General features: G+C 34.9%; 1 protein-coding gene across 1 annotated transcript; it reads left to right on the plus strand.

The window, feature by feature from the left end:
- Window positions 1-1,387: 1,387 nt before the first annotated feature.
- CENPK (centromere protein K) lies at window positions 1,388-27,758 on the plus strand. Its single transcript, XM_052659300.1, has 10 exons — window positions 1,388-1,504; window positions 3,544-3,600; window positions 5,486-5,527; window positions 8,424-8,496; window positions 12,622-12,668; window positions 17,760-17,842; window positions 17,942-18,040; window positions 18,374-18,500; window positions 24,321-24,374; window positions 27,600-27,758. Exons 1-10 carry the CDS (start codon window positions 1,388-1,390, stop codon window positions 27,756-27,758), a joined length of 858 nt encoding a protein of 285 aa, XP_052515260.1.

Consider the following 27,758-nt stretch of genomic DNA (forward strand, 5'->3'; position numbering starts at 1 on the left):
GCTGTCTCTTGAATCTACTTCAGTCAGGCTTTCACTTCCATGATTCTCTTGAAGCTACTTTTATGAAGGTTAACAGTGACCTCCATTTTTGTTATTTACTTGAAATTGTGTGACACATTATTCCAAAACTTATGTAATAGGGGCCAGGCTGTTAGGGCGTGGCCATTAGCACGGTGATTAGAAGTTGTGCTCTAACACTGGTCAGTCTTTCAGTGGTCTTCACAACAGAAAGTGCAGTGAAGTGGATCTTGGGCTTCTCTCTGGCTTCTCTGCAGCTTTTCCAGGCTTTCCGGCTTCAGGCTGGTGGGTGAGCTGAGGGGCCAGAGTACAGGCTAAGGGCTGTGTCCTGTAGAGATCTAGGGCCCTCACCTTGAAGCAGCAGGGAATGTCTCCCCTACCCCCGCCTCTGTGATCTAATGACCGTGGCAGTATCCATGGGTCACAGTCTGTGGGACTTGGCCCTGATTTGGGTGGCCTTAGGGCAGGCTGGGTCTTGAGCACCTTGCTCCCTCAGTGATAATGGCTGGGTAGAGTCTGGGAACCTGGCCCTGAGGGCCCTACCAGCTGAGAGCTGTCTCTTCAGCCAGGCCCGGGCACTGGCTGGAAGACCCAGACTGAGTGGTGGATGGCTTCTCCCAGGCAAGGGAAATTACTCATGTAGAGACCCCCCTTCTCTTAGCCTGGACCTTGGGGGGTCTGGACCTTGGGGGGCAAAAGTTGAGCTTTGGGACCTTTCCCTCTCTTGTCAGAACAGAAAATTAACATTTGTTTTGGTGGCAGTTTATAGGAACCTCAACCTGTGACCTCACCTCAAGAACAAAGGACCTCTGACCTCATTTTGTTTTCTCTGCCTTACTTTGCTCTAATCACAGTGGCTTCTTTACTACTTTAGGACACAGCAGTCATGTTACTTCCCCAGGACCTTTGTACTTACAGTTCTCCAGTTTTCTGCCTGGAGCCTCTTCTCCTAAATATCCATGTGTCTTCCTTCTCTTCTTTGTATTTTTGCTAAGTTGTCTCATTGAGCTTGTATGATCCACCTTATGAAAAATCATGTTGCCCCTGTCTGAGCACTCCCTATGTTTCTTGCTTGTCTTGCTTTTCTTCATAGTACTTTAAACTATTTGATATATAATACATATGTATATCTTTTATTTTATTTATAGTTTATATTTATTTATATTTGTTTTAATCTTTTGAGTTTATATTGTTTTCCTCAAGTGAAATGTAAGCTCCTTGGTTGGAGGAATATTTGCCTGTTTTCTTCACTGTTACATCTTTAGCTTCTATGTGAGTATCTGGCAGGTAGTGGGTATCAATGAATATTGTTAAATGAATATTTTTTACTTTAGTTTTTCTTAAAAGGTTAACAAAAATCATAAGGCACATGTCAGTGAATCAGCAAGATCTAGATCCAGATAGTACTACAGATGTGGAAGATGTTGCCGATGCTGAAGAAGAACTTATTAAAAAATGTGAAGAAATGTGGAAAGACATGGAAGAAGTAAGTATCAAGACAAAAGTGATATACTAATTAATTACTATAAGGTTGAATTCCATTTCAATAGTAGACTTAAGAAAGAATTACACTGGTTTCTGAAAGCAGTTATGCATGTGTGCAGTTGTGTTCGACTCTTTGTGACCCTATGGACTGTAGCCATATGTGACCCTACGGACCTGCCAGGCTCCTCTGTCCATGAGATTTTCCAGGCAAGAATACTGGAGTGGGTTGCCATACCCTCCTCCAGGGGATCTTCATGACCCAGGGATCAAACCTGCATCTCCTGTGTCTTCTGGATTGGCAGGTGGATTCTTTACTGCTGAGCCTCCAGGGAAGCCTGAAAGCCATTATATTATATGATAAATACTTACATATTTTTTAGACTTATAAGCATTCATTTTAGAAATTTTATGCTAGGTGAGCTGTAGAAAGAGAGAAAATTATGGCAGTCCCTGTCCTCAAGGAGATTATCATCTAATTCAGGCAATCACAAATTATAATATGGTGGTAAAGTTTAAAGACTATACTTAAGAGGAGTACTAAGCCTAGCCCGAAGATATCAAAGATAGTTTTCTTAAAGAGGAAATAATACTGAATTCATTTCAAAAGGATAAATAGGAGTTAGCCTGTGAAAGTGGGAGAGGTATACAAAGTAGAACAAAATATATAAATGTTGGGAGAATTTAGAGAACTCTTAGTAGAATATTATGACATTTAAATTAGGAGAAGAAGGATTTGTAGAATGAGACTGGAAAGGTAATTAGGGGCAAGCACATGAAGAATTTTGTTGGATGAATATTATGGGGAACTATTAAAGGATTATAAACATGAAGTGGCATTATGAGATACCTTGTTTGAGGAAATAACTCTGGTAGTTTTGAAGAAGATGGAATGTAGAAAAGTGAGACTACAGAAAGAAAGAATATTCAGGAGGCTCTAGTAGTGGTCCTGTAAGAAGTACTAAAGCCAGAGTATTGTCATTGCGAATAGAAGAATGGATTCAAGAGATACTAAGAAGATTGGACTAAAAGGACCTGGAGGTTAATTGTTGTGAAATGGTGATATAGAATTACAGGTAGTTTTAGGTTCCTAGCTTGGGCCATTGAGTGGTTAGTGGTTTTATTTTCCAAGATAGAGAATATAAAGGGTAAGAACACTTTATACTTAATGGAGTTTGAGTGAAAATATAAATTAATTTAGAAAATTTGATTGAATTATATGTACATTTTCTGAGTTAATGAGATAGAATCACTCTGGTGCACTATAATATGCTGGTAAAAATTTGTTGTACTCAAAATAGTGTAATATATGATATAGGCCATAGACAGTTTTTTACATCTTATTCCCAGTAAAATTTTATGTTAAGGCAGTTAATGGTTTTTTCATTTGTTCCTTTTTAAAAAATTATTATTTTTTAAACATATATCCTTGGTACCCTGTGATTACTGAATTTTTAAGATACTTCGTGTTGCTTTTGAAATATTTTCAATATAGAATTTTGAATTTAAAAACTAAAAAATTTTTATGGAAAAGTATTGCAACTAGAAATAAGCACAAATAACATTTAAGTTGGCCATATTTTTACTTAGATTTAATCACTATTAACAATTGTGAATTCTTTTTTCAATAGCATAGTAGCAGTGTCTCCTGATGATTTTATTTTCATATGATTTTAACTGCCTTCTTACCTCTTTTGTTATCTTTCTGTAGTGCTTTCCCCCATGTTCTATTATTTCCCATTTTTCCATGATCTACTTTCTAATTTACCCTAGCTATTAGTTTTTGTTTTTCTTATGCTCATTTTTTTCATTCTGTGTTGAGTCAAGAGTCCACTTGTACTTTTGTTGTGTTCATGTTGGGACCTGTTTGGCTTCCTTCTTGATCCTCTTGCTTAGAAAGTAAGGATTTTAAAGATTGTTCTCATACATAAGAGATTTGTATATCATTTTAGAGGAATATTACATTGGTATAAAAAGACAGAGGAAAGAAATTGTCTATGGTATATAGTGCGTGATTTGTTTTTCTTTTCTTTTTAAATCAAGTGTCAAAGCAAATTATCACTTACTGGAACTGAGACACTCACTGATTCAAATGTTCAGGTATGATTCCTTTTGTTCTTCCTAAAAGTAGAATACATTGTGTTTTACGTACAAAATGTGTTTGTATTTATGCCAAGTATAACATTTTTGTTACTACCTGTATACTTAATGATTTGGAAAATTTTCTCCTCTTTCTGATTTAAGAGAAATATTCTAAAAACTTTTTGAGTAATCTGTTATAAGTGAATTCTTTATTATTTATGTTTTAACAACTGCACATGCATTCAGTGTGGAGTGAATTGCTCATTGGCAGCTATCGTGATAACTTGTTAAAAATTAGAACAAAGACTGTCCTACATTGTGTTAGGTGCAGTAGCCACAGTTATTTACTTTCTGTGTGGAATCTTGACTAATTTTACCCGAAGCTTCATAAAAGGATTAAACTATTCATTTGAATAATCAAAGACCTATGGAATTAGTTTAGAAATAAACCAGTGGTTCAGTGCAACAGGTTAAGAATTTAAAGTGTTTGGGAAAGGGATGAATTAGTTAATAAATAATAGTGGTACAACTAGATATTCATCTGGAGAAAATAAAATTGGACTTCTGTCTTTTAGTGTAGAAACTTAGTTCTAGATGCTATGAAAACCTAAGAAAAGCTGGAGACTGCAGTCTTGGTAGAGACAGAAGAAAATGGCTTGGCCAATACTAGAAATCTCAGTTCAGTTCAGTTGCTCAGTTGCGTCCGACTCTTTGCGACCCCATGAATCGCAGCACGCCAGGCCTCCCTGTCCATCACCAACTCTTGGAGTTCACTCAGACTCACGTCCATCGAGTCAGTGATGCCATCCAGCCATCTCATCCTCTGTCATCCCCTTCTCCTCCTGTCCCCAATCCCTCCCATCATGAGTCTTTTCCAATGAGTCAACTCTTTGCATGAGGTGGCCAAAGTATTAGGGTTTCAGCTTTAGCATCATTCCTTCCAAAGAAATCCCAGGGCTGATTTCCTTCAGAATGGACTGGTTGGATCTCCTTGCAGTCAAGGGACTCTCAAGAGTCTTCTCCAACAGCACAGTTCAAAAGCATTAATTCTTCGGCACTCAGCTTTCTTCACAGTCCAATTCTCACATCCATACATGACCACTGGAAAAACCATAGCCTTGACTAGACGGACCTTAGTCAGCAAAGTAATGTCTCTGCTTTTCAATATGCTATCTAGGTTGATGATAACTTTTCTTCCAAGGAGTAAGTGTCTTTTAATTTCATGGCTGCAGTCACCATCTGCAGTGATTTTGGAGCCCCCTAAAATAAAGTCTGACGCTGTTTCCACTGTTTCCCCATCTGTTTCCCATGAAGTGATGGGACCAGATGTCATGATCTTCGTTTTTTGAATGAATAGAAATCTAGACATGGTAAAAGAAAATTTAGATGCATTTGACCATATAAAAAGTTAAAAATGTTTTTATAATAAAAATTCTAAGAACAGAGTTAAATATGCAAATAATTCCAATGAAAGTTCTCCAGAAATACTGGGAGCATGTCAAAAGACATTGGAACCTTTTGAAGGCACTCAGCTGTCCATATTTGGTATCATGTGAGCATCAAAAAAAAAATAATGGCTTCAGCTGATTATAACAATATGAAAACATTAAAATCTGTGAGAATAATACTCCTCAGTAATTACTCAGTAATACTCCTCTCTTTCTCATGAGTGAGAAAGAGACAAGAAAAGTGCTAATTTGTCACTTTGAAAAGTGCTTATTACAGCAGATTTTTGAAAACTGGTCATAAAAAATTAAGTCATCTTTTGTAAAAGGGTTTGTATCCATCAATAAGTAAATAATGTTCTTTTGTACAGGGTAAAACTGAATATTATATTTGGGAAATCATTGTACAGTAAATAAATTATCTGGTTTCCTTGGGAAATGTGATTCTTTTCTTGTAGAAACTGAGACCTTCTGAATCAGAATCACAAGTGATGAAGCCTGTAAGTTTCCTGAATGATTTTCAGACAATAAGCCAAACATCAGTTTTGAGGGAAGTGCTTAGATAGTGGTAAATAATCAGTATCCTGAGATAGTCAGTAATAACATTATCCAAAGAATCCACAAAATGTGTTGGGGTCTCCAACATTCCTCCCAGGTTTGATGGTTCTCTACAATTACTCAGAGGACTTAATCTATAGTCGTCATATTCATGACTGAGATTTATTGCATTGAAATGGTACAGAATAAAATTAGCAAAGGGAAAAGAAGCATGGGTTGAAGTCCAGAGGAAACCAGGCATGAGCTTTCAGGACCCTTTCCCAGTGGAGTCACAGAAGACATACTTAATTACCCGATTGAGTTGTGACGAGTGTGAAACATTGTCTACCAGGGAAGCTTATTAGAGACTCAGAGTCCTAAGTTTTTTGTGGGAGGTAGTTACATAGGCACCCTTTTGCCTGTCAGTTATCAAAACACCAGATTCTTAGGAGGAAAGCAGGTGTTCAGTATAAATTGTATTTTCTTACAGTTAGGCACAGAGAGCCGCTCTTATCAGATTGGTGGGAACTTACTTAAGATCCAGGTTTCTAGATGCCAGGGACCAACCTTGCAAGCAGGCCTTTAAGGATAATTTCAAGCTTGCTTAGTTTATTCTTTTCAGCATGTCTATTTGTTTCAAAACTTCAGTATTAGCTCAGTCCATTTTCTAAAGCAAGAAATTAGATATTTAAATGGGAAAATGGTAGGATTTCTCAAATTTTTAAAAAGTCACTTTAGAAATACTACTCTTTTCTTTGTTAGAAAGGGTTTAATTTTATAGCAGTATCAGATGTAATTTGCATATTTGCCTTACCTGGGCTTTAAAAGGTAAGAGCTGAGTTTCATCTATAGTATGAGGTTAAATTATATTTTTTAATAGGTTAGAAAAATGAGTGTCAGTAATTTTATGTATTTTGGTCTAATATGTTCAGGAAAAGTGATATAGAGTCTTTATGATTTTGATAGTTTTGCCTAGTTTAAATGCTACTTTTTAAGAATTTGTTATCCTTTTATAGTAATAATAATAATTAGCATTTATAAGTGACTTTATAGTTCTCAAAACACTTTTTTACATTCTTGTTTAATCTCTAAGAAAATTATGTTAAACTCTACTTTGGTAAAAATTTGTAATACCTGTAGATGCATTTTTATATAATTAAGTAAATCTTTCAAAGAGACTAGGTTTTTCCATCTGACTATTCAACAGCCAATGTTATGATCCAGAGTAGGGTCTTTAAGCTTCCTGATTGTATTTTAAATATTGATTAAACAAGAGTACTTGAGGGACTTACCTGGTGGTGCAGTGATTGGAATCTGCCTGCCAATGCAGGGGCTGTGGATTTGATCTGTGGTCTGATCTGTGGGTCCAGAACTAAAATCCCACCTGCTGGAGCTCAGCTAGACCCTTGCACTGCAGCTGCTGAAGTTAGTGCACTCTAAAGCCCGTGCTCTGTAACAGGAGAAGTTCCTGGTCCCTGTGACTAGAGAAAGCCCAAGCTCAGCAGCAAAGAGCCCAGGCACCACGGCAAAGACAAAGCACAGCCAAAAATAAATACGTAAATTTTAATTATAAAAAAAAGAGTACTTGGTAACTTTTTAATATAGTTATTACAGGAATACTTACTGCCTTTTAAAAAATATTTATTTACTTATTTTTTATCTTTGATTGTGTTGGGACTTCTGCTGTGTGAGGGTTTTTCTCTAGTTGTGCAGAGCAGGGGCTGCTCTTTAGTTGTGATATGTGGGCTTCTTGTTATGGTGGCTTCTCTTGTTGTGGAGCATGGGGCTCTAGGCACACAGGCTTCAGTAGCAGTGGTTTGAGAGCTCTAGAGCACAGGCTTGGTAGTTGTGACACATGGGCTTAGTTGTTCTGTGGCATGTGGGATCTTCCTTCACCAGGGTTTGAACCAGCATTCCATACATTGCAAGGCGGAATCTTAACAACTGGACCACCAGGGAAGCCTCCCTATTGCATTTTTGAAATGTAAGTTTTTTTAATCTATTTGGCTACCTATAAAAATTATGTAGAAGAGATTAAAATGTTCTGAAATTTAAGCATGTGTTAGTCACTCAGTTGCGTCTGACTCTTTGCAACCCTGTGGACTTTAGTCCACCAGGCTCCTATGTCCATGGTGCTTCCCATGCAAAAATACTGGAGTAGGTTGCCATTTCCTTCTCGAGAAATTTAAGCATACATACATGTTAATTTTATAGTCTAATCTGGCAACAGATTTATCACATAGATTTGTAATTTTAAAGATTAAAATGATTGGAATCACCTAATATCAGAAACATTTATTCTAATTTATTTTTGGCTAAAGGGATATACAATTTACAAACTTTGGTATAGTAAAACTTTTTTTGTGTGTGTATGTGTGATTTGTGGAATAAGTCTCATTTTATAATTGTTTTTTATATATGTATTTAAACTTATTTTTAACTCCTCAGTTAAACTAGTTGCAATTTTTCTAAAAGTGCATAGAAAGGGAAAAAAAGAGCATCTTTCAAGCAAATTTGCCCCCCAAAATCGGCAAGAAATAGCATTTTTTTTAAAAAAGAATATTACTTCAGAGAATAAACTTAATGTACTTAGGTTCTTTTAGGTTGAGTGGTGAAATTAGAAATGATCATTTGTAGGACTGTATTGCTGCTATAATGGCAATTTATAGGCTATAATTAATGTGATTTAAAGGACAATTATGTTTGGAGTGATAATTTTTTATAGTTTAGATGGATGTTACATTAGCCACTTATTTTAGGGACTTGTACTAAAGTATTAAGACTGTTTACACATTCATCTATGAATAGATATGAATATTCCATAGGAAATAACTTTGTTTTATTCTCTTCTTTTAATAGCTCTCATTATTAATTATGCAAGTGAAATGTTTGACTGCTGAACTTAGTCAGTGGCAAAAAGAAACTCCTGAAAGTAAGATTCTTATTTTTAGATTTATATTTTTATAAACAAATTAATGTTGAATTAAGTTAATGATCACAAGAAGAATTCAAGATGTATTTAACTTTCTTGAAATTGGTCTAAATTCCATTGCTGTAAGGAAGTCACCTTATTTTTATTTTTTTACACACAGAATTTCATACTTTTTTATTATTATAGATGAACATGTCTGCCTCGCATTAGAATATAGTAATCTTGATTATGGAGACTTTATTATAGCTATCACTTTATTCTCATAGACACTATTTTATATGCTCAGTAGAAACTGTATTGTTTCCTAATGAATCAAACTTACATAGTGGAAGAGAGAAATTATTTTAGAGACTTGAATTAAAAGCTGCACACATTTTATGTTGCCTTTTGATTTGTCCAATGGTATTTTTGCCTTTAGTTGAGAAACAGAAAATTACTTAAAAATCTGTGGTTATAATACCCAGCTAGGAGATACTTTTCAGTTATTAAAGATTTCATTCCTTTAAGTGGTATGTATGTCTGTATTCGATCTTCTATATGGATTGTACTCTCTTTTTTTGTTTAGGTCTCCCTTCTGCTTTCTTCTACCCCTCTGTCTCTTTTCCAACTTTATTTCTTAGTTTCCTCTCCATTTTCTTCCAGTTATCAGGATTCTTTTTTCTCATTCTCTTCCTAAACAGTTTCATCTGCATTCTTGTTTTAAACTGTTAGGTTGATGCAAAAGTAATAGCAGTTTTGCAGTGTTGAACTTTGCCATTTAATATTGGAATATAATCTTAAATAAATGTGGTTATATTATACATTTAATGCACATTTGTAGCTTTATGTATTTTTTGCTAACGACATTACTTGCTCTTTATTTTATATTTATTTTAGACTAGGGAAATGGTGTTAGACAAAAAGGAAATTTGAGTGATTTTTCTTATATGAGTTTGGAATGTTGATGAAGCAGCAGAGATAACTTGCAGCATCAACAATGCATTTTTCTCAGGAACTGCTAATAAACGTATAGTGCAGTGGTGGTTCAAGAAGTTTAGCAAAGGAGATGAGAGCCTTGAAGATGAGGAGCACATGGCCGGCCATCAGAAGTTGACAACTAGTTGAAAGGATCATTGAAGCTGATCCTCTTACAACTACACAAGAAGTTACGGAAGAACTCAGTGTTGGCCATTCTATGGTTGTTCAGTATTTGAAGCAAATTGAAAAGGTGAAAAAGCTCGTTAAGTGAGTACCTCGTGAGCTGACTGAAAGTCAAAAAAAATCATCGTTTTAAGTGTTTTCTTAACTGTATGCAACAACAATGAACCATTTCTCAATCGGATTGTGATGTGTAATGAAAAGTTGATTTTATATGACAGCCAGTGATGACCAGCTCAGTGGTTGGATCAATAAGAATCTCCAAAGCACTTCCCAAAGCCAAATTTGCCCCAAGAAAAGGTCATGGTCACTAGTGGTTTGCTGCTGGTCTAATCCAGTACAGCTTTCTGAATCCTAGTGAAACTATTACATCTGAGAAGTATGCTCAGCAAATTGATGAGATGCACTGAAAACTGAAGCACCTGCACTGGCGTTGATCAACAGAAAGGGCCCAATTCTTCTCTGTAATAACACCTGACTGCACAGCGTACAACCAGTGCTTCCAAAGTTGAATGAACTGGGCTATGTTGTTTTGCCGCATCCACCATATTCACCTGATTTCTTGCCAATGGACTACCACTTCTTCAAGCATCTTGACAACTTTTGCAGGGAAAACGCTTCCACAACCAGCAGGAGGCAGAAAATGCTTTCTGAGAGTTTGTCAAATCCTGAAGCCTGGATTTTTATGCTACAGGAATAAACTAACTTATTTCTCATTGGCAAAAATGTATTGATTGTAATGATTCCTATTTCGATTAATAAAGATCTGTTTGAGCCTGGTTATAATGATTTAAAATTTATGATCTGAAACTGCATTTATGTTTGCACCAACCTAATATTATGTTCATGCCAATGTCCACCATTGTTTTGTCTTCTCTACCACCTAGTAGTCTTTTTAATTTCAGCACCTCTGATATGTATGTATATACAATTATGATTTTAATTTATATTCAACCGTATATCTTGTAGCCTCCTCTAGCATTATATTGGGCATCTCAAAGACCGCTCATACTCTGATATTAAAATGTTGATGTTCAGTGCTTTTTGCTTCTCACTCTATTTCAACATTATATTTTTCTGCTATTTTAATGTGTTATGTCTGTATTAATGACTTCTATATTAGTTTATTAGTGCTGCCATAACAAAGTAGCATGACTGAGTTGCTTAAACAACAGAAGCTTTTTTCCTCCCTCACAATTCTGGAGGATACAAGTCCAAGATCAAGGTGTTGGCAAGGTTGGTTTCTTCTGAGGCCTCTCTTCTTGGCTAGTAGACTGCCTACCATCTTCCTCCTGTGTCTTCACATGGTCACCCATCTGTGTTCTAATCTCTTTGTATAAGAAAGCCATTCATAATGGAGTAGGGTCCACCCTGTTGACCTCATTTTAACTTAATTATGATCCAGCCCTAATACAGTCATGTTTTGAGGTACTAGAACTTAGGATGTCAAAATATGAATTTTGGTGGAGTGGGAATGGATAGAAGAATAGGGAGAGGACACAAAATTTCCGCAGCTTTCATGTCTGTATATCCAAAGAAGACTTCTCTGTAACATCACACTTGTATATCTCTCTACCTTCCAGACATCTAATAATCTTACATAAAGACCTTGTACTGCTAGCACTGAACACATTGAATTGTTGGTCAAATATCCACCTTGCTTAAGGTTGTGAATCCCATAGGCTGCCACACTGGAAAGATTTTTAAAATCTTTATATTCTTAGAGCCTGCCATATTGGTTGAAATGATTGTTTGAATATGAAGTGCTATTTTTGGTCACATTTGTCAAAAGGGAGATTTTTAAACTTTATATTCTTAGAATCCTTTTCATTGTATAGCTATCCCAGGGCTGCCTATAATTAGTCCTGTTTAGTTCTACAGGGCCTATGAATTACATCTCTTTTCTGTTAGAAAACCCTCTAGCATGGAAGAAAGCTTAGAAAGTTTCCAGTAGCATATCATTTGAGAAATTTTAGTAGCACTTTATTAGGAAAAATAAATTTAGTATAAGAATTGAACTTTTGTAAATAAAAGGATTTGATTTTGCTGCTGCTGCTAAGTCGCTTCAGTCGTGTCTGACTCTGTGTGACCCAATAGATGGCAGCCCACCAGGCTCCTCTATATGAAATTAAAATGGAATATTAATTTATATTCATCAGACTGGCAGAATTTTTAGAAGAGTTTATAATATTTTTGCTGTTTCTTAGTCATTGTTCCCAGAAAATGAAAAAAAAAAAAGAATCTAGCATACTATTTTAAAATTCAAAATACTCATTTTCTTCTGTGAAATTTACTTTCTGGGAATCTATCCCACAGAAATGAAAGAATCAACGTATAAGGACATAAATAAAAGAATGTTTCCTGCATCATTGTTTTTTGAGGCTAAACTCTAGACACAAAGTTAATGCTCAATCAGTAGTGAAATTCCTCAACACATTTGATGAATTTACCCTGTGGAATATTATGCAGTGATTTAAAATTATGAATTTGACTTACTCCTGATGAATACACAGGCTTTCCATATGGGTTTTGTTGAGTGAAAATAGGAGTAATGTGTATGATATATCATTCTTGTAAAACTGGGAATGACAAAATTAATAACCCTTTTTTTGTATATGTACAAATATGCGTATACTGTATACATTGGAACTATGTTTGTATGCATAGAATCATTTAACCACAGAAATATTTAAGAAACACTGTAGATTATTTATTTTGTTTTTGATGGATTGGGAAAATAAAATAAGAGAAAAAGGCACTGAAAACAAAATGTGAAAATACCACATTTGTCTAATGTGATATATAATTTGCCTATATATGTAAAGGTGTTAAATAAAAATGTTTATAAAAATTTTACACATCTCATAAACATTCTATTGTATATAAATGAAAAGGGAAATTGTTATCTTAGAAACTACAAAATCAAATTCTTGATTTTTGAGAGATAACTAAGTATATGTATAATTTTTGTTTGTTTTGTTCCTATAGTGATTCCCCTGAATGAAGAAATTCTGGTAACATTAGGAAAAGAAGAGGTAAGTCACTGAATGAATTTGTAGTAACCCAAAATAGCTTATGACAAGAAGTGTTTTTAATAAGTTCATGCCATAGCGAGTGAGATAAAACCACTTTAAAATTGTATTAATTATGTTTTATTGAATAGGATTCTTCAGATTGTTTAAATTTTGAATTAAATATGTAAACTTTACTCTTGTATTTAATTTTTGTTGATTAAACTTCAAATGCTAAAAGTTTACATATAACTAAGCGATTATACATACATATCTGTCCTTAAAACTTAACATAAAGGTCAATAAAGATGTTTTTAAAAGCATCAGTTTATTAGATCGAAGTTTAGGAGATAAGGTAGAAGCAAGTAAGAATTTTAAACAAAGTTGTAGAGCATTGAAATAGATAAATATCTGTATTCTTAGAGACAGAATCTGCCCAGTAGAACTGAAGAAAGGCTTTGGATTTGAGGGAACCTGGTACTTGAAAATTCAGGGTTCAACTGTAGAGCTTAAAATAAGATTTCTTTAAAGTAAGAACAGACCACTAGACCTTCTCTCTCTCTCTTGCAATCAAGTGGCTAACTTTGACCCACACACCTGAAAACTGGAGGCACATTATATGGAGACATTAAACTATTGAGGCTTTGACCTTAGCACACCAGGTTTAATAAGGTTGGTGTGAGGTCAAAGTCAGAAAGTTCAAGTTAACATTTTTATACTGTGTGGTAGAAGTACCAGCTCCTTCTCTTGATCTATCTACAGGGGTCCTTTGTTGCTAAGTTGCAAAGTTGTGTCCCAGTCTCTGCAACCTCATGAACTGTACCATGCCAGGCTTTCCTGTTCTTCACTATCTCCCTGAGTTTGCTCAAACTCATGTCCATTGAATCAGTGATGCCATCCAACCGTCTCATCCTCTGTTGCCCCCTGCTCCTCTCGTCCTCAGTCTTTCCCAGCATCAGGGTCTTTTCCATTGAGTTGGCTCTTCACATCAGGTGGCTAAAGTATTGGAGCTTCAGCTTCAGCACCAGTCCTTGCAATGACTATTCAGAGTTGATTTCCTTTAGGGTTCCTAAAGTATGGTATAAAAGTAGCCTCAAACTGGAGTTAAAATAGTCTCTGGAAAATATAAATGGCCCTAGAAAAAAGGTCTATAAGTATTAATACAGGGGAGTTCCCAGTGGAAAGCAGGATGGATGTTCATCAAAAAGTAATTTATGAGTGGAGTTTGTTTTTGAGCTTTAAATGTGAATTAAAGCTCACATTTCTTTAATGAAACATGAAACAAATTTCATTCAACATAGTGTTGGAGGTCTGAGACTCAGCAATCACTCAAGAAAAAGATAGAAAGAATCCAAATTGGAAAAGAAGTCAAGCTATTACTGTAGGTGACATGATATTATACGTGGAAAATCCTAAAGACACTACTAGAAAACTACTAGAACACTTCAGTGTATTTGGTTAAGTTTCAGGATACGAAATTAATAGAAACATATTACATTTCTCTACACTAACAAGGAACTAATATAGGCATGTAAGACAGTCTAGAAATAACCCCACACATTTTTGGTCATTTAATCTACAACAGAGGAGGCAAGAATTTACAGTGGGGAAAAGACAGTCTCTTCAGTGAGTGGTGTTGGGAAAACTGGACATCCATACATAAAAAAATAAAACTAGAACATTTTCTATCACCATATACAAAGTAAACTCAAAACAGATTAAAGACAGAAAAGTAAGACCAGAAACCATCAGTCTCCTAGAAGAAAATACGGGTAGAACGGTTCAGTTCAGTCGCTCAGTCGTGTCCGACTCTTTGCGACCCCATGAATCGCAGCACTCCAGGCCTCCCTGTTCATCACCATCTGCCAGAGTTCACTCAGACTCACGTCCATTGAGTCCATGATGCCATCCAGCCCTCTCATCATCTGTCATCCCGTTCTCCTCCTGCCTCCAATCCCTCCCTCCCAGCATCAGAGTCTTTTCCAATGAGTCAACTCTTCGCATCAGGTGGCCAAAGTACTGGAGCTTCAGCTTCAGCATCATTCCTTCCAAAGAAATCCCAGGGCTGATCTCCTTCAGAATGGACTGGTTGGATCTCCTTGCAGTCCAAGGGACTCTCAAGAGTCTTCTCCAACACCACAGTTCAAAAGCATCAATTCTTTGGCGCTCAGCCTTCTTCACAGTCCAACTCTCACATCCATACATGACCACAGGAAAAACCATAGCCTTGACTAGACGGACCTTTGTCGGCTCTGACATAAATCATAGCAATGGGTTTTTAGCTTTGTCTCCTAAGGTAAAGGAAATAAAAGCAACAGTAAACAAATAGGACCTTATTAAATTTAAAAGCTTTTGCACAGCAAAAGAAAACATCAGCAAATGGAAAGACAACCTACTGAATGGGAAAATACATTAGCAAATGCTATGACTGATAAGAGGTTAATATCCAACTTATATAAATGACTTATACTAGTCAACATAAAAAATAGCTAGGACTTCCGTAGCAGTCCCCTGGTTAAGACTGCATTTCCACTGCAGGGGGCCTGAATTCAATCCCTGGTCGGGGAAGTAAGATCCTGAATGCCACATGGTAATGCCCCCCCCCAAAAAGCAAAACAACAAGCTGATTAAAATGATAATACCTCATGCTTGTCAGTATGACTGTTGTCAAAAAGAATACAAATAACGAATGCTGAGGACGTGGAGAAAAGGGAACCCTCAAACACTGTTGGAAACATAAATTGGTGTATCCTCTGTGGAAAACAGTATGGCAGTTTCTCAAAAAACTAAAAGTAGACTACCATATTACCGAGCAACTCCACTCCTGGGTATATATCTGAATAAAACAAAAATACTAATTCAGAAAGATACATGCACCTCATTGTTCATCAGTTCAGTCACTCAGTCATGTCCAACTCTTAGTGACCCATGGACTACAGCACTCCAGGCCTCCCTGTCCATCACCAACTCCCGGAGCTGATTCAAACTCATGTCCATCGACTCTGATGCCATCCAACCATCTCGTTCTCTGTCATCCCCTTCTCCTGCCTTCAGTCTTTCCCAGCATCAGGATCTTTTCCAGAGAGTCAGTTCTTCACATTCAGGTGGCCAAAGTATTGGAGCTTCAGCTTCAGCATCAGTCCTTTCAATGAATATTCAGGACTGATTTCCTTTAGGATGGACTGCTTGGATCTCCTTGCTGTCCAAGGGACTCAAGAGCCTTCTCCAACACCACAGTTCAAAAGCATCAATTTTTAGGTGCCCAGTCTTGTTTATGGTCCAACTCTCACATCCATACATGACTACTGGAAAAACCATTGCTTTAACTAGATGGACCTTTGTTGACAAAGTAATATCTCTGCTTTTTAGTATACTCTCTACATAGGTCATAGCTTTTCTTCCAAGGAGTAAACGTCTTTTAATTTCATGGCTGCAGTCACCGTCTGCAGTGATTTTGGAGCCCAAGAAAATAAAATCTGTCACTGTTTCCATTGTTTCCCTATCTATTTGCCATGAAGTGATGGGACCAGATGCCATGATCTTAGTTTTCTTAATGTTGAGCTTTAAGCCAACTTTTTCACTCTCCTCTTTCACTGTCATCAGGAGACTTTTTAGTTCTTTGCTTTCTGCCATAAGGATGGTGTCATCTGCATATCTGAGGTTATTGATATTTCTCCTAGCAATCTTGATTCCAGCTTGTGCTTCATCCAGCCTGGTGTTTCACATGACGTGCTCTGCATATAAGTTAAATAAGCAGGGTGACAATATACAGCCTTGACCACTCCTTTCCTGATTTGGAACCAGTCTGTTGTTCCATGTCCAGTTCTAACTATTGTTTCTTGACCTGTATACAAATTTCTCAGGAGGCAGGTAAGGTGATCTGGTATTCCCACCTCTTTAAGAATTTTCCATAGTTTGATGTCATCCACATAGCCAAAGGCCTTGGCATAATCAATAAAGCAGAAGTAGATGTTTTTCTGGAACTCTAGCATTTTTGATGATCTAGATGTTCAAGCTAGATTTAGAGAGAGAGCTTTCTTTTTTTCTAATACAGGCTTTTAGTGGTGTAAATTCTTACCTGAATACTTCTTTTGCTTTATTCCAGAAAGTTTAATCTTGCTTTTATTTTCAAATAGTTCATCATAATTTCTTATTTTTCTGAAGATTGTGTTTTTGACCCATGGATTATTTGCATCTTTATTTGTACTTTTAGCATCCAAATTTTCACATTTTTTTCAAATAAATTTTTTATTATTAATTTAAGTCCATTATTGGACCATATTTGATGTACTATCAGTGTTGTTTATATCATACCTAAAAATGCTATCCCTGCTCCTCATTTCTGTACTCTTGCTTTGACCTATTTTTACTGTATTGTATTTATCCCTCTCTGGAGTTTCAAGTTTGTTTTCTTCGTTTGGATTCCCCTCTTTGTTCTGTTCACTTTTGCATCCCTGACTCCTTCAGCAGTGCCTGGGTTAACAATTGATCAAGAAATATTTGTTGAATGAGTGATACTCATCTGTGTCTGTTTAGTATAGTCTCCTTAGAAAAGAGACCTACCTAATATGCCTGGTTACTGAAAATTTTCCACTGAATTGCCTTTCAGTATGAAATTACAATTAATTGCTCAAAACCTCTTATATCTTTTAATTTAACAGTGAAATATTATATAGAACTTAGTTCAGTTCAGTTGCTCAGTTGTGTCTGACTCTTTGCGACCCCATGAACCACAGCACGCCAGGCCTCCCTGTCCACCACCAACTCCCGGAGTCCATCCAAACCCATGTCCATTGAGTTGGTGATGCCATCCAACCATCTCATCCTCTGTCGTCCCCTTCTCTTCCTGCCCTCAATCTTTCCCAGCATCAGGGTCTTTTAAAATGAGTCAGCTCTTTGTATCAGGTGTCCAAAGTATTGGAGTTTCAGCTTCAACATCAGTTCTACCAATGAACATTCTAATACCTGGTGTATATTTCTGTTTCAAAGACTTTTTTGCTAGCCTTTTTTTGCCGTTAATTTCTGAATGTATATCCTAGTATGTAAATTTCACTATTGTTCAGATATATAACTATCTACAAGATTAAACAATTAATTTTAATTATTTTGTTCTAGTTCCAAAAATTGAGACATGATCTTGAATTGGTGCTATCTACTATTCAGGCAAATAATGAAAAATTAAAGGAAGATTTAGAAAGGTATATTTATATTATAATTACCATTAGTCTTTTCTGTGTATTGAATTAGCATTAATGTTTTATTTGACTATTGTTTGTTTTGTTTTTTCACATTCAAAGGGAGCAAAAATGGTTGGATGAACAGCAACAAATATTGGAATCTCTTAATGTAATACAAAATGAATTGAAACAGCAGGTTGTGACATTTTCTGAATCAAGGTATTGACTTTGTGTTCTAGGTTTTCAAAATAGGAGAAATTATTTACTTTTTTATGTTAAATGAAATGCATAGATGAAAAGCAGGTGAATTTTACCAGAAATTGTCTTACTCTGACTTTTACTAATTGTTAAAAGTTATATAATCTTTTATTAATAATTTGACTTTTAGTTTTCCTATGTTAAATAGACTATTTATCTCATAAAGCTAGTTGTTTGATTTGAGCAATGAAGTTTGAACAGAGTGTTTGATTAATTTTATGAGTAACCAATTCTTTATTCCTAAGTATTTTATCAACAAATTAATTCTCTTAATTAAAAAAAAAATCTTTCTAGAGTTTTTAATGAGCTGAAAACAAAAATGAGTGATGTAAAAGAATATAAGGAGAAACTCTTGGTTACCATGGGTGAGTTTCTCGAAGACCATTTTCCTCTGCCTGATAGAAACGTTAAAAAGAAAAAGGTAAGTTGTAGAGAAGACATTCAGATATGAAATTGTTTTAGTAGGTTCAAATGTAAATTTTCTGATGAATTTTCTTGTTTAATATGCACTTCAAAGATATAAATTTGCATCCCTTGTGGCTCAGACGGTAAAGCATCTGTCTGCAATGTGGGAGACCTGGGTTCGATACCTGGGTTGGGAAGATCCCCTGGAGAAGGAAATGGCAACCGACTCCAGTACTTTTGCCTGGAAAATCCCATGGATGGAGGAGTCTAATAGGCTACAGTCCACAGGGTCACAAAGAATCAGACATGACTGGGTGACTTCACTTTCTTTCTTTCTTTCTTTTTTTTCTTTTCAAAGATATAAACAAATAGGTACATGTACAGAAGTACTCCATCATCATGTTATGGTATTTATTGAAAAATTAGAAGGAATCTAGTTATTCAATAAACTAAATTTATATTTTTTACATTGTATTCATATAGTGGAGAAAATGGAGCCTTTCAAAATAATGTATTGAACACTATCAAAGGAATTGATGAAATGCTTACAAATTTTCGTTAGAGGATAAAGCATAGATGATTAAATTGTATACCAAAAAGTCTAATTGGTACCAAAAAATGTAATAGTGCTTTATGCCTGGGGCTAAGATTGTAGATGAGACTTGTTTTTGTTTTCATTTTCATTATTTTCCAAATTTTCTATAATAAACATGTAACTTAAAATCAGAAGATACCTATACCTATGAGGTAAGTTATTGACTATTTTAATAGTAGTTATGATGAAATAAACTTTTTTCACAAAAGCAAATAAATATTTCATTGGTTGACAGAAAGTTGGAAACAAGCACTTTAATTCATTTTTAAAAAGCAAAACGGTATAAATAATAAGAACTTGTGGGCGTAGGATAGGCATTGAAACTGGATCCAGAATGATCTTTCTAAAACTTTACATATTTAATAATTTATTTAATCATATATTTTAAATATGCATATTTTAATCTTTTCATTGTAAAAACTTTTTTTTTTTCCAATTTTGATGCCACCCTCTGGGATGAAGTCTATAAACTCCTTAGAGTAATGAATTTGTATTCTGGACTTTGTCCATCTCTGTAGCCTTCTTTCCATCTTTATCCATCTCTTGCATGAGTCCATTCATCCATGCTATTGGAGCAGATGTACAATTTGACCTGTCACTCTTTTGTGCCTTCTACATGCTGTTCCCTCTGGTTACAAAAGAGTTCCTATCTGATGAGGATAGTAAATTCCTTCTTAAAGCAACTCAAACAACATCTTTTGTATGAGGCATTAAGTGAAGTTGACGTGTCATCTTATTAGCATTTATTACATGATTTTGTAGTAGCAATTTATGCCTCTCTCTTCACCTACCATGCTCTGTGAGCTGCTTGCTTCATTTAATTCATATTTGTATTTGTACTGTCTTTCATACCTATTGTAGTACCTCAGTTCATATTTCTTGAGTGACTGTATGCAGTCTAGGGAAAGGAGAAAGTTTTGTTTTCTTATAATCTGTGTTTATTTATTCTCTTTCTTTTTGTAACTATCAGTAGGCTTTACATTTGTTATGGAATATTTTTCTGATTCTGTTATTATTTATACCCGTTACTCATTTCTGAAATTGTTGACAGCCTTCTGTTAACCATTTCAGTTAATTTAGGATCCCTTATGTCTTAATGATCATAATCTTAACTCAGTGATTTATTTCCTGATTCTAGTCTCCCTTTTTTTAACTGGTTTTTTTGGGGTTTTTTTAACCTCTTAAGGTTCTCCACTAATAGAACCAGAGATTTGAGATATTCTTAAAAGGAAGCATTCATTACCAGAAGCTATCATGAATTTGTTAAGTCATATTGGATAAGCTCAGTTTTTTTAAATGAAGTATATGAACTGTTGATACATATTACAAAATGATAGGTTACTTTCTCTGTCAAGCTAGAAAAATGGATGTATTAGTGGGCTTAAGCTGCTATAACAAAATACCAAAGATTAGGTGGCTTAAACAAAAGAAATTAATTTTCTCACAGTTTTGGCGGCCAAAAGTCCAAAGTGCCGTCAGTTTATTTAAAATAAGTAAATTGTATTATTTATTTTTAACTTTCCCAGTTTTATTGCATTTATATTTTGTTCTATACCATCATTCATGTATGCATTTAGTCTTTATTGTACATTGTTAGATTCCATTCTTATCATATTTTACCTTCATTTTTAAGTTTTTAAGTTTAATCCATTGTTTGCTATGATGGATTTCTTTAACAAGTAATTTGTTCAAGAAGAATTCCTGGGTGTTTTATTTTTGAAATTTTAACTGCTGACATTGTTTGCTTTGTAATTAGAGGCTTATCTTTGGCAGAGATTTTAAAGAATCACAAGACTTGGTAGTGGGTTTCTCCATTTTTCTTAGATGGAAATGTGCTGTGGAGAAGTTGAGGCCAGCCTGCAGATGTTTTCTGGCATGACTACTTGCCTGAAAGATTCTTTATGTCTGACCTTCAGTAACTTAATGAGGATATGTCACCATGTTGATCATTCAATATCTGTTTTGCTTTGATGATATATTGTTTCTTGGGGCAGATTTAGGTCACATTTCATTTCATGGAAATATGTTATATTTTATACTGCTTTTGTTGTTCAGTCGCTAGGTAATATCCAACTCTTTGTGACCTCATCTTCTCTGTCCTTTACTATCTCCCTTAGTTTGCTCAAACTCATGTCCATTGAGTCAGTGATGCCATCCAACCATCTTATCCTCTGTCACCACCTCCTCCTCTTGCTCTCAATCTTTCCCAATATCAGTGTCTTTCCCAAAGAGTCAGCTCTTCACATCAGGTGGCCAAAGTATTGGAGCTTCAGCTTCAGCATCAGTCCTTCTAATGCGTATTCAGGGTTAATTTCCCTTAGGATTGACTGGTTTTATTTCTTTGCTGTCCTAGGGACTCTCAAGGGTCTTCTCTAGCACCATAGTTCGAAAGCATAAATTCTGTGGTGCTCAGACTTCTTTATGGTCCCACTTTCACATCCATGCAGGGCTACTAGAAAAATCATAGCTTTGAGTATATGGATATTTGTCAGCAAAGTGATGTCTCTGCTTTCTAATATGCTGTCTAGGTTGTCATAGTTTTTCCTTCAAGACACAAGCATCTTTTAATTTCATGGCTGCAATCACCATCTGCAGTGATTTTGGAGCCCAAGAAAATGAAATCTGTCAATGTTTCCAGTTTTCCCCCGTTTATATGCCATGAAGTGATGGGACCAGATGCTGTGATCTTCATTTTTTGAATGTTGGGTTTTAAGCCAGCCTTTTCACTCTGCCCTCTCACATTCTTCAGGAGGTTCTTTAGTTCGTCTTCACTTTCCGCCATTAAAGTGGTATCCTCTGTATAACTGAGTTTGTTGATACTTCTCCCTGCAATCTTGATTCCAGCTTGTGAATCTTCTAGCCCAACATTTAGCATGATGTACTTACTCTGCATATAAATTAAATAAGTTAGGGTGACAGTTTACAGCCTTGGCGTATTCCTTTCCCAGTAACGTTGAACCAGTCTGCTGTTCCATATCCAGTTCTAACTGTTGCTTCCTGTCCTGCACGCAGGTTTCTTAGGAACCAGGTAAGGTGGTCTGGCATTTCCATCCTTTTAAGAGTTTTCTACAGTTTATTGTGATCCACACAGTCAGAGGCTTTCATGTAGTTAGTAAAGCAGAAATAGATTTTTTTTATAATTCCTTGCTTTTTCCATGATTCAGTAGATCTATGCAATTTGTTCTTTATTTCCTCTGTCTTTTCTAAATCCATCTTATACATCTGGAAGTTCTTGGTTCACACACTGCTGAAGCCTAGCTTGAAGGATTTTGAGCATCGTCTTACTAGTATTTGAAAAGAGAGCAGTTGTAATGTAATTTGAATATTCTTTGGCATTGCCATTCTTTGGGATTGAAATGAAAACTTATCTTTTCCAGTCCTGTGGCCACCACTGAATTTTCCAAATTTGCTGGCATATTGAGTGCAGCACTTTCATAGCATCATCTTTTAGGATCTGAAATAGCTCAGCTAGAATCCTATCATTTCCACTAGCTTTATTCATAGTAATGCTTCCCAAGGCTCATTAGACTTCACACTCCAGGATGTCTGGTTCTAGGTGAGTGACCACACCGTTGTGGTTAGCTAGGTCATTAAGACCTTTTTTGTAAAGTTCTGTGTATTCTTGGTACTTAATCTCTTCTGTTTCCTTTAGGTCCTTGCCATTTCTGTACTTTATTGTATGTTGTTATATTGCCTTTATTATATAATTTTATTGCCATTTGTGTCTTTTATTATATGCTTATGATATCTTCCCTGGGGCTCAGACGGTAAAGCGTCTGCCTGCAATGCAGGAGACCAGGGTTCAATCCCTGGGTCTGGAAGATCCCCTGGAGAAGGCAATGGCAACCCACTCCAGTATTCTTGCCTGGAAAATTCCATAGACTGAGGAGACTGGTAGGCTACAGTCCATGGGATCACAAAGAGTCAGACACGACTGAGCGATTTCACTTTCACTATATCTTGATGTTTAAACATTTTTTGTTTCCTTTTATTATAATTTTTCTCTGCATTTTCTTTGATTGTCTCAAACTTTTATATTTTTATCTGTGCCTAGCTGCTTCTTATTTCTTTATCAGTTTGGTAATTGTGTATGCTTTCATCACTAGTGAATCATATGCTACTTTTTACCTCTCTTCCATTTAGTAAGGTATTAGGGGGACAGGAGATGATGATCTCCAGCTTTACCATCTTTACTCAGTAATCACATTTGTTTTTGTCAGGATTATTTTACTGTTTCTTTTATATATTTATATTTCTATAAGACCTTATAAGGACTCTGTGGTAATCTTTGCCTGTTGTCAGGAAAGTACTGGATTTCACTGTAGTAGGAAATATAGTTAATTGAATGTCTGAACTCAGAAGCTCCTGATTTCACTTAGTATTGTCTTGGAAGATTTCCCGTAGAACCTTATCCTATTGAACATTTTTAGCAGTAATTTGGATAAAGAGATAGAGAACATAGTCATCAAAGTTTATAAATGATATGAAACTGAAGAGGATTAGAGAGTAAATTTATTGGATGACAAAATTAAAACTGAATTTTTTAATTGCCATGATAAAATAGGATAGTCCAAATAAAATAGAACAATATTTAGTTGGTGGAACTTAGAATATCTTTCTTGGGTTAAAACATTAAAAAAGAATAAAGGAGACATATCTTAGCTAGATACAGTGAAACTCTAGAATGGAACTGGAATGAGATCTATTCTCTGTCATTCCAGGAAAAAAAGAACTAGTGAGTTGAGTTAATATTAGGAACCATCATGAACTGTGAAAAGATGAGCAAATCTCCCCAGGAAGCAAGTTTTCTGTCCTGAAACTATCAGTACAGTCTGAAATGTCATTTGCTTGGATATTTCGATTGGGGAGGTTCAAAAATTAGATTTACATTTATATGGGTATATATAATATGTGTAATATACTTTACCCATTATTTATTTATAGATAGGTAGGTAAGTAGTCTGAATTGTATGTTTTAGTAATTACAAAAGACTTCCCTGTCTTAGAGATTGTTTCAGTTGTATTTTTATGAACCTTAATGTTTAGTACAACAGGTTGTTTTCTTTCAGAATTCTTTTAAAGTCATCTCATTTTAAATGTTTGGTTTTAGTATATCTTGTATCATTGCAATTGAGAGATATTAATTTAAAAGATTTTTAAAAAATTTAAATAAATAGTCTAATAGCCTGCCATTGTCAGAACTGAAATTTTAATTTCTTATTATTCACACTTTCCTCAAAGAAAAACATTCAAGAATCAACTGCACAGCTGATAACACTGCATGATATGTTAGAGGTAAGTGTTTTGTGTAGTTGTTTTGTTTGAAGATTTGTCTTGAAAATGTCTTGATTAGTGATTTATGGACAATTATACAGAAACTTGGGGCTTCCCAGGTGGCTCAGTTGTAAAGAATCCACCTGCCAATGAAAGAGATGAGTGTTTGATCCCTGAACAGGGAAGATCCCCAGGAGGAGTAAATGGCAACCCTCTCCAGTATTCTTGCCTGAAAAATTCTAATGGACCGAGGAGCCTGACCAGCCACAGTGTATGGGAATTGCAAAGATTTGGAGGCAACTGAGTGACTAAGTACAGGCACATACTCCGGTTTGAAAAAGAAAAAAATGCTGCTTTAGTTGTTAAGGTATACACCAAATTTTATTACATATATTAATTTATCTTTAGTATAAAATTAGTTTCTATTTTTTGTGTAGTAAGAAATAATATTTTTTAAGAGAAGGTGAAACTAAAATCTTACCCTTAATTGTATTCCAGATTATTACTTTAAGAAAATTTTTCTTTCTGGCTTGCTTCACTCTGTATAATAGGCTCCAGTTTCATCCACCTCATTAGAACTGATTCAAATGTATTCTTTTTAATGGCTGGCAAAACCAATACAATATTGCAAAGTAATTAACCTCCAATTAAAATAAATCTATATTTAAAAAAAGAAAATTTTTATGATGTTATTTAGTATCTACACAGTGAAACCCTTTGCTGTTATGTAATCTATACGTGTTTTCTCTGCCTGACATTTGCTTTTTTTTTTTACAAATATCTTTGACCCTTAAAAAAAAGGGTTCAAAGATATTTTGAACTTTGGCCAAGTTATCAACTAAAGTATTAAATACTTTAGATCTTGATATGATGACCTATTGCAAGTTGGGTGAACAGAAAGGTAGATGGTCTATGAAGAGCTGTTTAACAATCAATGTGGGTTTTTAAAATGAGTGATAAGTTTAGAACAAAGTGATTTCAGAAAAGTTGCTTCATAGTAATTTTATGAAAAGTCTTTAGTTAAGGTCTTCATTTATCTAGGTAAGTGTTTTTGATACTAACATCTTTAGCTAAGTGGTTTTGGTACCTCTACCTTCCTGTTCACCCAATTTGGAATAAGTTGTCATATCAAGATCTAAAGTATTTAATATAGTTGATAATTTGGCCAAAGTTCAAAAACTTTTTTTAAGGGTCAAAGATATTTGTGAAAAAAAAGTAAATGTCAGGCAGAGAAAGCATGTACCGTTGATACCTCAGGATTTCTTAATATAGATTATTATTACTTTGAACAGCAAAATACAAATATTTTTTAGATTGTAATTTGAATCTTTCAGCATATTCCAATTTACTTACAATTTATACTGAAACTAAAACTACCATTTCTCATGGATGACTTGACATTTTTTAAAATAAAGATTGTCATATATATGGCAAATATTGACAGTTAGTGCAGAAATACATGTGTAATTTTTGAATAGTGTACTATGAGATACCATATAAAGCTTAGATTTAGGAACCATTACATACCAAGCCTTGTATTATCAATGATAATTGTAAACTAAATTTATACTGCTGTTCAGTGAAAAGTAAAATAATATAAACATATTAACTTTAAAGTAGAATTTTTAACATTTAATTATTTCTGGCATTTACGAGGATTTTGATTGATATTATTTTATGTAGCAGTGAAAAGTAAGATTTTAAATTATATTAAAATGTGAGCAGTTGCTCTAAAATGGAAATAATATCTTATTCTCTTATGATCATACCTAAAAGAAATGAGACCAACAGCTTTCTTCTCTAGGATGTGGTTCTTGAAATAACTAAAGTTAGAGAATTCCCTGGTGGTCTGGTGATTAGCATTCTGGGTTTTCACTGCCACAGTCCGTGTTCAGTCCCTGGTTGAGGAACTGATACTCTACACTGTCACAGCCAGAAAAAAAAAACAAGCTAAAATTTATGACAGGTGAAATTTTTCTTTAAGAATTATAATGTTAAAAAACAAGAATAGAGGTGTTGATATTATCATGAAATGTGATTGAGATGAGAACTTAATAGTTTAATTATATTTCTATGACACATTTACTGTTGTTAGCTGTTAAGTCATGTCCGACTCTTTTACGACCCCATGGACTATAGCCCGCCAGGCTCCTTTGTACATGGGATTTTCCACCAAGAATACTGGAGTGGGTTGCCATTTTCTTCTCCAGGGGATCTTCCCGACCCAGGGATCAAACACACGTCTCCTGCATTGCAGGCAGATTCTTTATTATATGGTATAAATTTTATTTTTCCTTTTCTGTGTTTCTTAAAATAATGTCTTTACGTGAAAACTTTGGCATGGCAGTTCGAAGATATGGATTCTAATTCATTATCTTTTACTAATTATGTACCCCTTGAATCTTTTAACCGTTATGAATCCTGGTTTTGTAATTTTTGAAGGCACTTTGTGGGAGCTGAGGAGGTAGAGTAATAATTGATACATATTTAACATTTTTCACTATATCTCATAGAACATTAATGTTCAGATATTAATGTGTGTTTCTTACACAACTTTTCTAATGCCCTGAATCTGGGAAAGATGGGTCATTCTCAGTGCATATTAGCATCTTTCTTGAGCTTATTTAACCACAGGATCCTGTTACTCCATGCTAAGAGCATTGCTAGGGAGACCAATTTCATGGAATGTAGTTCAAGAAATATTAGTCTTATATAATTTACTACAGGTATTGAAAACTTCTCAGTATCCTTAGTGAAGAGATCAAAGTGTTTAAGATAATTTGAAGAAATAATGATGATAGAATTTTTGTTTTGAAGGTTTATCAGATGAATAAGTGGCTTTGAGTAGAGGGGGAAGGTTGGTGTTTTCTTTTTCCCTGAAATATTAAGACATGTATGCAATTTTTTGAACTTTTTTTTTAATCTGAAGAAATGGTTATAACCAAATTTCTAACATAAACAAATTATTAATCTTGAGGGGAGAATTGTAAATGCTTTTTAACAAGTTTTTAGGAAATGTTTTAAAAATTCAGGTACAAAGATTCATTTTAAAGCTATTTCCATTTAGTAATATTTGTAGTTTTTTTAAAAAGAGAATCAGCTATTTAATACATAGAAATTATGATTAAACAATTATTCAAAGAAAAGAGATCAACATTCTTTGGTTAAAAAAAAAAACTGCTTTAATATATCTGTATCAATTTTTTTTTCCAAGTAAGATATATCTTGAATGGTGTTTTTTCCTAGATTCTTTTAAATAGATTATTTGGTGTTCCACATGACCCATATGTCAAAATTAGTGATTCTTTTTGGCCACCTTATATTGAGCTGCTCCTGCGTAATGGGATTGCCTTGAGACATCCAGAAGATCCAACCCGAATAAGATTAGAAGCCTTCCATCAGTAA

This window comes from Budorcas taxicolor, chromosome 20 (genome assembly GCF_023091745.1).
Source record: "Budorcas taxicolor isolate Tak-1 chromosome 20, Takin1.1, whole genome shotgun sequence".
Lineage (NCBI taxonomy): Eukaryota > Metazoa > Chordata > Mammalia > Artiodactyla > Bovidae > Budorcas > Budorcas taxicolor.

Bases quoted from the DNA above. Each gene is read 5' to 3' on its own strand.
- CENPK (XM_052659300.1), top strand. From the start codon at position 1,388: ATGTCAGTGAATCAGCAAGATCTAGATCCAGATAGTACTACAGATGTG. The intron at 1,505-3,543 runs GTAAGTATCAAG...TTTTAAATCAAG, and splicing joins TGTGGAAAGACATGGAAGAA to TGTCAAAGCAAATTATCACT. The intron at 18,501-24,320 runs GTAAGTTGTAGA...CTTTCCTCAAAG, and splicing joins GAAACGTTAAAAAGAAAAAG to AAAAACATTCAAGAATCAAC.